We start from the raw sequence: 13,399 nt of genomic DNA on the forward strand, positions 1-13,399 counted from the left end.
CAAATTAATCTTTGATTCTATTAATATTTCAATTTGGTCGTTGTCTTTGTTCAAAGTTTATCAACTAAATCTCATGTCATGTGAAGGAAAAAAAAAACAAAGAGAAAGGAATTTAATCGAGAAACTTTTGACAATATTTCAAAATAATTCATATCTTTGTTTAAAATAATTCGGTTGACAAAGACATTGATTATTTTGAAATATTAATAGAGTCAGAGACTAATTTGAGAATGATTTACAAAAATATAGACTAAATTGGTAGTTTAAAAAATGTATGAAAATGTTTTGTATTTACTTCAACTGTGATGTAACATGTATCCGTCAACAATACTATGGAAATGATATAGCACCAGAGATGCTAATTTCAACCGAATGAGGTAAATCTTCCAGAAAAAGACGCCCATCTTCCTTATTGGATATTACGCCCATAATATTTGGTGCAAATTCAGAGCAGAACTATCAAAACTTAATGTAGAAAAAGTGGAACATTTTCATTTCATTCAAAGAGGTATCAAAGAAAACATAAAAGAATAAAATAGATAGTTAGTTCTATTTAGTTCTGCCCATATGTGGTTGTGCCAAATGTTTGTCGTTCACGATAAATGAGATAACTGTTCTATTTTAATGGGAAAAAATGTATCACTTTTGTTCAGTTCAACTTTCAAAAAGTATTGTCAAATAGTAGAGTTATAGTTTAGCAGAATTTGAACAAATCCCTATTATCCCGCCATAGGTCATTTTGTACAAAGTGTTGTCAAATAGCAGTTAATGGAGCATTATAGTGTTGTAGAGTAAAAAAAATTGAACAAACATAAAACAAATATTTAGTACAAGTTTTGAAATCCTCAATTGACAATTTTGCTTTCAATGTAGACCAATCATAAAACAAAATGCATGTGTTCAAGTTTGTTTCAACTTGTCTGCAAAGCTGAAAAGTAAAAAGCTCAGTTACGTAGAATAAGTGACATTACTCCTAGTATTAGGGATTTAATTTTTGTATCTTAGCAATAATCTTATTCATTAATACTATGCGCCACTACTTATGAATAGCAAACCATGGATGTGTTGGAGTATCAAAATCCAAAAGTTGATTTTCTCACAAATGATTGAAATGACTTACTCTACTCTCTAAAGTTCACTTTAGAGTAATCAAATCCAATATTATTACCTACAGGCTACATACATTTCTCGGCCTCTCACAAGGACACTCAGATTCCATAAGGTTAGAGAAAGCAGACCGTGTGGTGGAGCCTTCACTGTGAAGGTATTCAAACTATTACTATTGGGAGAAGATTGAACGTCTCAATTCCAACTTCACCAAATTGACTATAAAATACACAGCGAAGTATTAGTCGCCCTATCTTCATGTAACAACTAAAATTTACAACTGTATGACTACATAGAATCCAAATCCCTAACGAGGCCTAGAAATGAGTCTCACATCCATGTTTACCAACACTCAATCAAAGAATCTAAACGAAACTAAATATTTAGACACACCTATTCATGCACATATTTGCGAATTTGAATTCCATGCATTCACACCATCAAACAATCCCCAAGTTAAACCATTGAATTAACATTGGACAGCTCACAATCAAACTTTGAATTTTGGACTCCATTTACAAAATTTGGAATTGTGAGCTGTCCAATCTCGATTCAACAATCAAAATGTATGACTCAATGTTTTAAAAATTGAACCTAATGGTTCAACTAGTTGAACCATAAAACAACATTGTCTAAAGTTCGATTATTTGAGCAGTTGGACCATTGTTTTGTCCTAGTTTGAGCAATTTAAAGCAATTAAAGCATAAACCAGAGGTCTCGTCGGTTTGGCGTCTGGTTTGGTTTCTAAATCATAAGTATGATGTGTCAAATTGATGATTCCTTAACCATACAAAATATACAAGCTAAAAGCAAAAACATAAAAACCGGTTTGAAATATAGGAAACGTCAATCATGCATGTTTGGATTGTCTTATTTGCAGTTGTCTAATGTTATAAGCACTTGTGAGACGATTTGGGAGATCTTAAGGAAACAACTTATGGCATGTCTATATGTTATTTTCAGCTTATTTTTGTAAGCTTTACAGAATAACTTATGAAAACAGCTTATAGTTTGATCATGGTTTTGCTAACTCGGATTGGGCTAGATGTGTAGATAGGGCCCCCTTTGTTAAGTTAGTTTCACAGCTTATCTTAGTTTTAGTTTTTACATAGTTTCAATCGTAGTTTTAAAAACCGGCTCGGACCGGCCGGTCGAACCGGTCCGACCGTGAACCGGATGGGTGACCGATTCAAGTCACTAATTGGATCGGCTGTGCAATCGAACCGGTGGAACCCGGTGTGACTCGGCCAAAACCGGTAAAAACCGGCGAACCGGAGAGTTCGTTAAACCGGACCGGTTCAATGAGTAACGAAGGAAAAAACGAGAAGAAAGGTGAGAAAACAAGTTCTTGCTACTGTTAGGCTGCACTGAACCAGCGGTTGTAGAGCATGGTAGATGGAGCAGTTAACCCATTTTTTCAAATTCATCATATTGTTGTTGCAATCATGTTAAAAGAAAGATGAAAATAAGACGAATCTAAATCTAACATTTGTTTTCTCATATGTGGTATAAATAGTTGTAAATCTAGAGAAGATGTAGTCTTACTTTGGGGTAAGAGAGAAGAAGATGAAGGTGTGCGGCTGAGTCCTTTCAATTTGGTTTGGTTTTGTTTTATTGATTTTAGACACAGACTTTTCAATTTCAATAAAGTCTCATCATGTAATCTTTTTGCCTTTCCTAGATAATCACAATCGGTTACTCTACTTTTACCAAATAATAATAATGAATAATTATTATTATTATTATTGAAGATTTTTATTTAATAATTGTTTGAAAATTCATTATACAATATTAGTTTTTTTAATACCAGTATTAGTATTGGTTCTTTTAAAAAAGTATAGATACATTTCAAATTGAATAATTAGGCACTTTGAAGAAAATACATCATAAAATTTTATAAAGACACGGCTAAATTATCTGATTCAATCCGGTTTAACACAAAAACAAATTTATTATATATACCGAGTCATATGACCGAGTCATCCGATTCAATCCGGTTTAGTCATGCGGTTCAACCACTGACCCAGTGGTTGGACCAGTGACTCAGTGACCCAATACCCTTACCGAGTCGATCACCGGTCCGATTTTTAAAACTATGGTTTCAATAAGCTTGTATATATAGCTTTCAAGCTATTCTCTCATACATCAATTCATTCATTCTTTAACTAAAAAAAAAATAGCGAAATGAAACACCTACTTTTCTACTTTTCCTATGCCAAGGAAAATATTTCACTTTTGCCAACCTCAATCGTGAAATCCATCTTGAATGAATGATTTTTTTTAATAAGCATTTTCTTGTAGATTTAACAACATCGAATCACATAAACAGTCCATCGACCTTAAACTCGTGATTTCAGCAATTACATTAGAGTCTCCTTTGATGAAAATCTTCTTACATCTTTGTACTTAGCTTCTTGTAAATCTAAAACAAACGTGAGGTAGGAAGGAATAAGATTGTCTGCTGCTACATTGTACCTGTACCTCCTCGTGTTTAGGAACACCCTTTCAATGAGGTGAAACTTTCTTCCATCATTCAAGTATGAAAATTGTTGTTGACACATTGCATATGGTTGTGTCACACATGTAAAAGACATTTTTGCCCCCTCGGCAGTTAAATGCCGAGGAATTCAAACCCGGCTGCAGTTAACTACCGAGGAATTCCTCGATAGTTAACTGCCGAGAAAACATGTTTCATCTGATGAAACAGTCACCTGCTCCCCCTACACACTATTTTCTCATCACCTTCCATAAACTTCATCCAATCCCCCCCAAATCCTAATTTTTTTTTTTAATCAAATCTTGCTCCAAAATGATTCAAGCATCAAGCATAGGATGTATCAACACACTTTTGACGTAAAAAAACAGGTATTTTGCATTTTTGTCGGTTTATTTTTTGGTTATGCAATGGGTTTCTACGTCAGTTACGTAAAACCCTGTTATGGAGAATCTCGGTAGCTTACTGCCGAGGAAAACATCGGTAGCTTACTGCCGAGGAAAACCTCGGTAGTTAACTACCAAGGAATACATAGGAAAAAATTTTGCAACGAAAAAATGGCAGCTACTGCCATTTTTTTTTAAAAAAAATTCTTTGTTTTTTTTTGTTTTTTTTTGTTTTAGTTCATTATGGCATTGATGTTTATGCATTAGTTAGTTGTTAATTCATATTTTTGTGTTGTTTAATTATAGCAATGACAGAGAACGCGGAAGTTGTTTCGGGAGAGACAAAACGAAATTTTGTCCAAATTTCCGGAGATGTCAAACCGCCTAAGGTTGAAGACAAACCAAACATTGATGGAGCTTCCGTCCATGTTGAAGTTTCTAAATATGTTAGTCGCGGTGTCCTCCCACTTCAAGCCCGCGAAGTTGACACAGCTAGGTTTTTTTCTGACGACGTTAAGTTTCAAGATAGAGAAGAATTGCTTGGGTGGGTACGTTGTCAAGAAAATAAGGCGGGATTTACAATAGTTACACAAAGATCAAGCTTGATCCATCCAATTTTGCGCCTAGTGTGTGAAAGGAGTGGAGCTCACAAAGTGCCTAAAAAAAACCGAAACATGCGACAACGGGCTCAAGAAAATGCAGGTGCTTGTTCATGATTAGTGGATATCAAAGTACGCAAACAAAGGAATGGGGATTGAACATTCTTAATGGAGTTCACAACCATGCGATGGAGCCGGCTTTAGAAGGACACATTCTTGCCGGTAGATTAAAGGAGGATGACAAGAAAATTGTACGTGACTTGACCAAGAGCAAGATGCTTCCAAGAAATATTTTGATACACTTGAAGAACAAAAGACCACATTGCATGACAAATGTGAAGCAAGTGTACAATGAACGTCAAAAAATATGGAAGGCAAACAGAGGTGACAAGAAGCCGTTGCAATATCTAATCTCGAAGTTGGAGGAGCACAACTATACTTATTACTCAAGAACACAAAGTGAAAGTACTACAATCGAAGATATCTTTTGGGCTCATCCAACAACCATTAAGTTGTTTAACAATTTTCCAACGGTTTTGGTTATGGACTCCACCTACAAAACCAACATGTATAAGATGCCAATGTTTGAGGTAGTTGGGGTAACTTCGACCAATTTGACATATTTGGTTGGGTTTGGATTCTTGATGCATGAGAAAGAGGAAAACTTTGTTTGGGTTTTAAAAATGTTGCGTAAACTTCTTACGTCAAAGATGAATATGCCTAAGGTGACCGTTACCGACAGGGATGGATCTTTGATGAAAGCGGTTGGAATTGTTTTCCCGGAAAGTTATGCAATGAATTGTTACTTTCATGTGCAAGCAAATGTTAAACAAAGGTGCGTCTTAGATTGTAAATATCCTTTGGGAAAAAAGGATGGGAAAGAGGTGAGTAATCGCGATGTTGTCAAAAAGATCATGAGGGCATGGAAAGCTATGGTTGAATCGCCCACTCAAGAGTTATATGCAAATGCATTAGTGGAGTTCCAAGATGCTTGTAGTGATTTCCCACCTTTCCTAGCCTATGCCATGACCACCTTGAATGAAATGAAGGAGAAAATAGTGAGGGCATGGACAGACCGTGTGTTGCATCCTGGTTGTAGATCCACCAATAGGATAGAATCGGCTCATGCTTTGGTGAAGAAATATTTGGACAATAGTGTGGGTGATTTGGGTACTTGTTGGGAGAAAATACATGACATGTTGTTGCTTCCATTCACTGCAATACAAACAACCTTTGGTCAGAGCGTTACCGTGTTGGAACATAGATTCAAAGATGTCACTTTGTACTCCGGCTTAGGTGGTCATGTGTCTAGATATGTTTTGGACAACATTGCTATGGAAGAGTCACGTTGTAGGGAAACGTTGTGCATGGACAAGAAAATTTGTGGTTGTGTTCAAAGGACATCTTACGGCCTACCATATGCATGCGAAATTGCAACTAAACCCCTTGAAGAAAAACCAATTTTATTGGATGAGATACACCACCATTGGCAAAGGTTACACATGGGCGAAGAAAGTAATGAAGTTGGTTTTTCTGTCGATGATGAGTTGAAGGGTATTGTAGAACGTCTCAAGAAACTCCCTTTCCAAATGAAACTTGAAGTCAAAGAGGCTTTGTGGCAATTGGCATTTCCTGAAACCACCATGATGTCTCCACCACCACAAAAAGCAACAACCAAGGGAGCCAAGAAAAAAATGGACATTGCGAGGACTAAAGGAAGAATTACATCGACTAGTCGGATCCCTTCTTCATGGAAGGTTGTTGATTCCCAAAATCCGGAAAGTCAACCGTCACCATCACCAACAACATCATCATATAAAAGGAAAAAAGGTGCTCGTCTTGGTAAAGCACCAATTTCCCCACTTCCACCACCTTCTCGGTATCCAAAGCCTAAGGTTATCCCGGTTGTGAGGCCTATTGATTATATGCCACGCTTCATGCTTCCATTTATTGAAAAAGTGGTGGATGTTATTGGCGATGGACATTGTGGATTCCGGGCTATAGCCGAGTTCATGGGCTTAACCGAACAAAATCATCTCATGATTCGTACACATCTTATTCAAGAATTGAAAGATCATAGAGATGATTATGTTGAAGTATTTGCGGGTGAGGATCGTTATAACTACATTTTAAATGGCTTACATCCTCCTGCAAATACAAAAATTTGTGCACATCTTGTTGATAAGTGGTTGACTTTTCCGGACATGGGACACATTGTTGCTAATGTTTACAAAAGGTGTGTGGTCGTGTTGACAAATCTTGAAGTTGGTAACTCGGAATCTTTTTTCCCACTAAGAGGGCCACCACCGTCAGGTAAACAAAAAACTCCCATCACGTGCCTTGGGGTAATTCCGAATCACTTTGTGCTTATTTACTTGAAGAATGGTTGTCCACTACCTCCATCATCTACGGAGTGACACAATCACAAGAAAGAAGATGCGGTGACTTGGGAAGATGAGTATTTGGATCAACATGAGTTGTTCCAAAAGCTCATGGCTATTGAAAGTGGAAACAAACCGCCGAAACCACAAAAGGAATCAAACAAAGCGGCGCCTATTTTGTTGGACACTCCCGAAAAACCAAAGCAACAATTTGAAGTTATTGCGGAAGATGAGGAAGATTTTATGTCACTTGATCTTCTCCAATCACTTGGCCTTTATCGAGTGATTTTTTTGTCGGTGTTAGTCCTTTTTTTTGGTAGAAATTACACCGACGTATATTTTGGGGTCAAAATTGTAATGCCAATTTTTTGTGGCCAATATCTAAGTAACATTATGTAATTTATATTGATATATATGATAATATGACTTTTATTGACTTGAAACTAGTGCAATACTTATTTATAGCTTATTAATGTTTACACATTTGATTTATTCGTTATTACATTCCATTTAATTTTGTTCTAATCTATGATTATTTTGTTAAAGCTTTTGTCAAGTGAAACATGTCTGAGGTTGCAAGAATTGAAGGGCGTGTTAGGTACTGCGCGTTTAAAAAGACGGTTAAGGTTATGATAACACCGACGGACTCTCTTGATGATTTGAAGACACAACTTAACAATTATTTTGAGCATCTTGGTGAAAATCAATATACAAGTCACTTGTCTGCTCTAATGCCATGCATAGACCTAGGAGAAGATAAAGATGAATTCGCATGGAAAACGGCAAGCTATATGCCTTGGCTTATTAAAGACGATAGCGACGTCGGATTTATGTTTAGGAATATGGTGGAAAATAATGTATTATATATGTATGTTCGTTCCATATGCAATTGTGATGAATGTAAGTAGGGATTTAATTTAATGATGTGTAATGAGTTGTAATGTGTTGTTGGATTATGGACACTATGTTCCGTTTTGATGAATTTCAAACTTTTGTGTAGTTTGAACCAAATGTCGGTTTGATTTAATTATGGACAAATGTAAAAGATATTGTATTTTTCTTGTTTATGACCGAGTTTCATTGTTGTATAATTTGAATTGCCTTTGGAAATGCTCTGGTAAAATTACAGGTAAAAACTGGCCGAAAAATGGCTTGAAAATGCTTGGCATTAATGTTTTCCTCGGCAGTTAACTGCCGAGGAGTTCCTCGGCAGTTAACTGCAGCCGGATTTTGAAATCCTCGGTACTTAACTGCCGAGGGGGCAAAACTGTATTTTATATGTGTGACACAACCTTCTCAAATGTGTGAACGTCAATTTTCTCCAAGTATAGTATAGCGGATACGCCTACCCATGTTTTTTGTTTTGTTTATCATTGCAGTTATTGAATAAAAATTCTAGTACAACCTAACAATCTGATAGCTCATTATGTTGACCTATGTTGAAGATCACGACCATTTTATAGTTCTTATGGCTCGATGTCTAGTGGCCTTAGATCAAATTCAAACACACCTGAATCAATTGGCAGCATAAGTACTTTGAATGAAAAAGAGTTTGCAACAAAAGCAAACCGACAAAACTCACTTCTATGCTAGTTGTTATATGTTTTTCTAGACAATTATTATGAGTTATAATATTAGTTTACAACTTTTCTATTGTCACTTGTTAAATATGATTTTCATTATCTATTGTATTTTTTTTTCTCGTTAAATATCTTAAATGTGTTTTTTGACTGCCGGTGAATGTATAAAGACCAATATTTGTAATGCTCAATTGTTTTACTTATTTTTAGTATATGAATTTTCTGCCTTATAAATTTGTCACTCTGGATTTTTAAATATTAATAAAGTCAACATTTTTTTTTCCTTACCAATTATATTTTGTTTTTGGCTGAAAAAATTCAATGATACTTTTTATTTTCTTTTTAACCCCTTCAATTTTTCGGGAGGATAAGAGTTTTGTTAAAGATCCACACTTTGAAATTTATGATCGGTTTGACCTTAATTGAACTCGTTAATCACTTTTAACCATTTGATCTATGTATATATTAAAATTTATGGTATGAATTGAAAAACAAAAATGTCTCGTTAAATCTCAATGTAAAATTAATTCATACTAAAATTAATTAATTGGCTGAGAAATTGGTTATCCTTGAGTTAAATTGTATTAAGTGGTTGGTCAAGTCAACAAGTGCATTCTATATACTCCCTCCGTTTCAAAATGAGTGTCACTTTAGTCAAAAAAATTTGTTTCAAAATGAATGTCACTTTACATTTTCAATACAACTTTAATTTCTTTCTTCCAACTTTACCTTCAATAAATACTCCAACTTTTCTCTCACACAATTTTCAATGCAACTTTAATTTTGTTTTTTTCTTATAAAGTAAAGGCAGTTCAGTAAAAATGTTATATCCAATGATTATTTCATTCAATTTCTTAATATGTGTGTCAAAGCCTAAAGCGACACTCATTTTGAAACGGAGGGAGTACTGTATTAAATGGTTTTTCACAGCAAACGTAATGATTGGCTGTGTTTATTGTATTAATCTCACTTTGTATTTTGTTTAAGAAGACCTTGTAACTATTATGCTATTTGAGCAATTATAAAAGGAGATTTTACAAAATTGTTATTTTTTTTAGGCTTAAATATGCAATTCGTCCCTGTAATTTGGGTTTCGTTTTTACTTTCGTCTTTGTAAAAAAAAAAAATTAAAAACATCCCTGTAATTTTTTTCTTCATATTTCAAAAAAATTGGAATTTTTTAATATTTTTTTATTTATTTTCAGTTTTTTAAATTTTAAAAAATAATTTTCAGATTTTTTTAAAAAAATTAAATTTTTAATGACGTGGACTGCCACGTTAGGGCCACGTGCAAAAGTTGCACAGTTAGCAATTGCCACGTGGCCAAAGCCATCCCATGTCAGGGATGTTTTTAATTTTTTACAAGGACAAAAATCAAAACGCATCCAAATTATAGGGACGGATTGCATATTTAAGCCTTTTTTGTATTTTATATATTCAAGTGTCACTTTATGAAAATCAATTATGTTATACGCTGAACGATGCATAACTTATGGAAGGAAATGAAAGAACTACATGCCAAAAACAAACAAATATTTTCAATGTGTGGAACATATATCTTGAAATGAAAATGTCAACGTAGCAAACCATTACTGTGGTGTTGCTTTGTGGATCCTATAGAACTTTTTGCTATTTCAAATTTTTACATAAGTAAACTAACATAACTAACACCAGCCAAAAATTAACATAAAATAGTAAGCTAATGTACCATAAAGATAAGCCGTTATAATAGTGCAACATAAAACCAGTACACCATTGTGACATTAATTAGTGTACCATACCCTAGTTTTTAAAAATAAACCAGAAAAGCAAGTCTCGTATTTCAAAAATAAAAATTTAGAAGAATTTGTAAATGCCACACAAACTTTGATTTTCCTCAATGAATATTATAATATCCGAAAAGCTGATATTAAACATTATCGAACTATTAGAAAAGTTGAGATTAAGGATCAATTCAGACATAAGGAATTAATAAAACTCATAAGGCATTGAGTAAAGTAAAGCTCATAAAGGATGGTTTAGAACCGAATCCGACTTGTGCTCCACCCTATCATAGTCTAATAAAAAAAAAACATAATGGAGTTTTAGCACTTATGTTTTTGCCAAGAATTTTGCTCTCCACCCAGCACGTTTTGCTCGCACCCTGCAGCCATGCCAATTTTGCCCCTGCGCATGTTAACTAACGCAAGTGTAATACTATGCGTTAGTTAAGTAACGTTGCGTAAGTTAAGATGCGCAAGGGTAAAACTCTGCGTGAGTTAACTCACGCATAGGCATGTATAAAAAAAACACTGCGTGAGTTAACTCACGCATAGTATTACACTTGCGCGAGTTAACTCACGCACTACTGATATATCAGTACAGCATTAAATGCTGTACTGATGTGCATTGAATGCAGTTTGGGTCCAAACCCTAAAATGCTCGCAATTGAACCTAATTACGTCAGTTTAACAGTATTATTGGATAATACGACTTGGTGCATCAAAATTACACCAAAACATCGTTTTTTTTCACAATCACATAATCACACATAACGATCCAAACGGTCCAAATTACACAAATTCGCCGGTAATGACTCGTAATCATTTAAACACACTTAATGACACGTAAACGATCCAAATTACAAATAATTAGAGACAAAGTAAGTAATGCAAGCAATAATTGGTGTGACATAACCGGCCACCAAAAAAATAATTCATTTCATTTAATATATATAATATTAGTTACATATTGGCCACAAATATACAAATTACATAACCGGCCACCAAAAAATATGTCGGGGTGTAATACCACCAAAAAATAGGACGAACACCGACCGACCTATAACTTTCCTAACCTATAATAACCTATCTAAGAGGTCTAGTGATATTCCTAAATTGCCGTCCTCTTCCATGTCCTCCGTCCATTCAAATTCTTGTTCCTTTTTTTGCGGGGTGGGAGTATCACCACAAACAATTGGATTGTGCTCATTTGTTGGTTTCTTTGGCGGCTGAGGCTCCTTAGACATGAGTTCGTTGAAATCAAGAATTGCAACTCCGTCATGTCACCTCTTTCCCCCTTGCGCCATCTTGTTCTCACATTGTACACTTGCTTGATTGTTGTCACACTTTCGTTGTTGTTTTCCTTCAAATTGGTGAGAATATTCCGAGGCACCGTCAAGCTCTTTGTCATTTCAATAACTTTTTTCTTCTCCTCCGCACGAAGTCTACCCGCAATTAGGTGTCCTTGTAACTTTCCCACCTCCAAGTCATGGTTGTGCATTCCACAAAGCATTGCAAGCCACCAATCATTTGTATCTTTATCAAAGAAACCTTTCAACCTAAACGGACAATTACATTTCCTTGAGCCAATGCCTTCAAGGTTCGGTTTCTTCCTTGTCTTAGTTGGCTTGTATACCCCACTCCTTTCACATTGCATCGTCAAATACGACCTTTTTATAACGGATTTATCTATACAAACACCAAATCCGGCCTTCACCCCTTGTCCGCGAACCCAAGTAAGTAACTCTTCTCGCTCTCTCCATCTTGCATTTGTTGTAAAAAATGAGGCGGTGTCACGAGCTTCACAAATAACACCGGTAGGTACCGGATTAGGTTCTTGAATTTTACCAATTCGAGCTTGAATTGGAATTTGGACTTTAAATGGTTTGAAATTAAAGCTTGGTTTGACATCGCTGGAACCTTCACCGGAACCTTCTTTTTTGGCCGGTTTCGGTTCAACGCCATCATCCGCGACTTTGTCAACCATCTCCCTAAATATCTATTGAATAAAAAAAATTACAAAGGAAGAAAAAATAAATTACTTGCGGAACAAGCTAACCAAGAACAAAAGTGGCGCAAAAAATTCAAAAAAACATGGCTGCACAGTGGCGTGACTTAAGTCACGCAGCACTAATGCACTTGCGACAGTTAAGTCGCGCAGCCAAGTTAACCTGCGCAAGTTAACTTGCGTACCATGCCCTACTCCCTACGAAAAACAGACGAACCAAGCAGGTAAACCAGCAAAATGAAATGAGTTTAGATGGTACAATACTTGATAATTGATGTTTGATGAGCTTAGAAACTTGCTTCCTGACGATTTGCAATAATTTGGGATGATGATTTTGACCCAAAAAATCGCACTTTTTGGGTTTTTTGAAGGTGGAGGGAAAGAAAATGGTGGTTGGAGTTCGGACTGATGGGTTTTGTTCAAAAACAGGAACACTGCGTGAGTTAACTTGCGTAGCGCATGTTAACTTGCGCAAGGGCAAAATTGGCATGGCTGCAGGGTGCGAGCAAAACGTGCTGGGTGGAGAGCAAAACTATAAACTATAACTAATAACCAAAACTATAACTAATATCAATTCTAAAATCACACCATTATTACTCAAATTTGAGAAGAACCACATGCCAAATCAATTTCTTCAAACAACAAACAAAAAATCTAAAAGACCAACACTAGAAATTCAACCAAATCAATCACATAATATTTCCAATTTTTTAGTTTTGATAACTCAACGGTGGAAAGGACGAATAATTCAAGGAGTATCAAACCATGCTCTTGATACCATGTTAACAATACAAGGTTTCAATAGAGAATAACAAAGAAGCGGCTAGGGTTCTAATGTGATAATAATAACTTAACATTACAAAAGGTTGCGATATAATCTATATATAAAAAACCTAATGGACTACTAACTTGGTATATAAATGCCCAATAGCTTAAGCTCTATATTTTATTATCTAACAATCAGCTGATTTAGTATCTAGTTCTAATTTTATAACATAGCCAAGACCGGATAAAAACAACATGTCAATGCCTTTGGAGTTGTTAACCGGTAAGTTATGGGTACCAACTTATTATTACATTGACA

At 35.3% G+C, this 13,399-nt stretch overlaps 1 protein-coding gene across 1 annotated transcript; it reads right to left on the minus strand.

Moving 5' to 3' along the window:
- Positions 1-11,418: 11,418 nt before the first annotated feature.
- Positions 11,419-12,294, minus strand: LOC146909190 (uncharacterized). The gene has a single exon (XM_085729333.1). It carries the CDS (start codon positions 12,292-12,294, stop codon positions 11,419-11,421), a length of 876 nt encoding a protein of 291 aa, XP_085585459.1.
- Positions 12,295-13,399: the final 1,105 nt, after the last annotated feature.

Source organism: Medicago sativa, chromosome 7 (genome assembly GCF_051527215.1).
Source record: "Medicago sativa cultivar Bolivia chromosome 7, Bolivia_mono, whole genome shotgun sequence".
Lineage (NCBI taxonomy): Eukaryota > Viridiplantae > Streptophyta > Magnoliopsida > Fabales > Fabaceae > Medicago > Medicago sativa.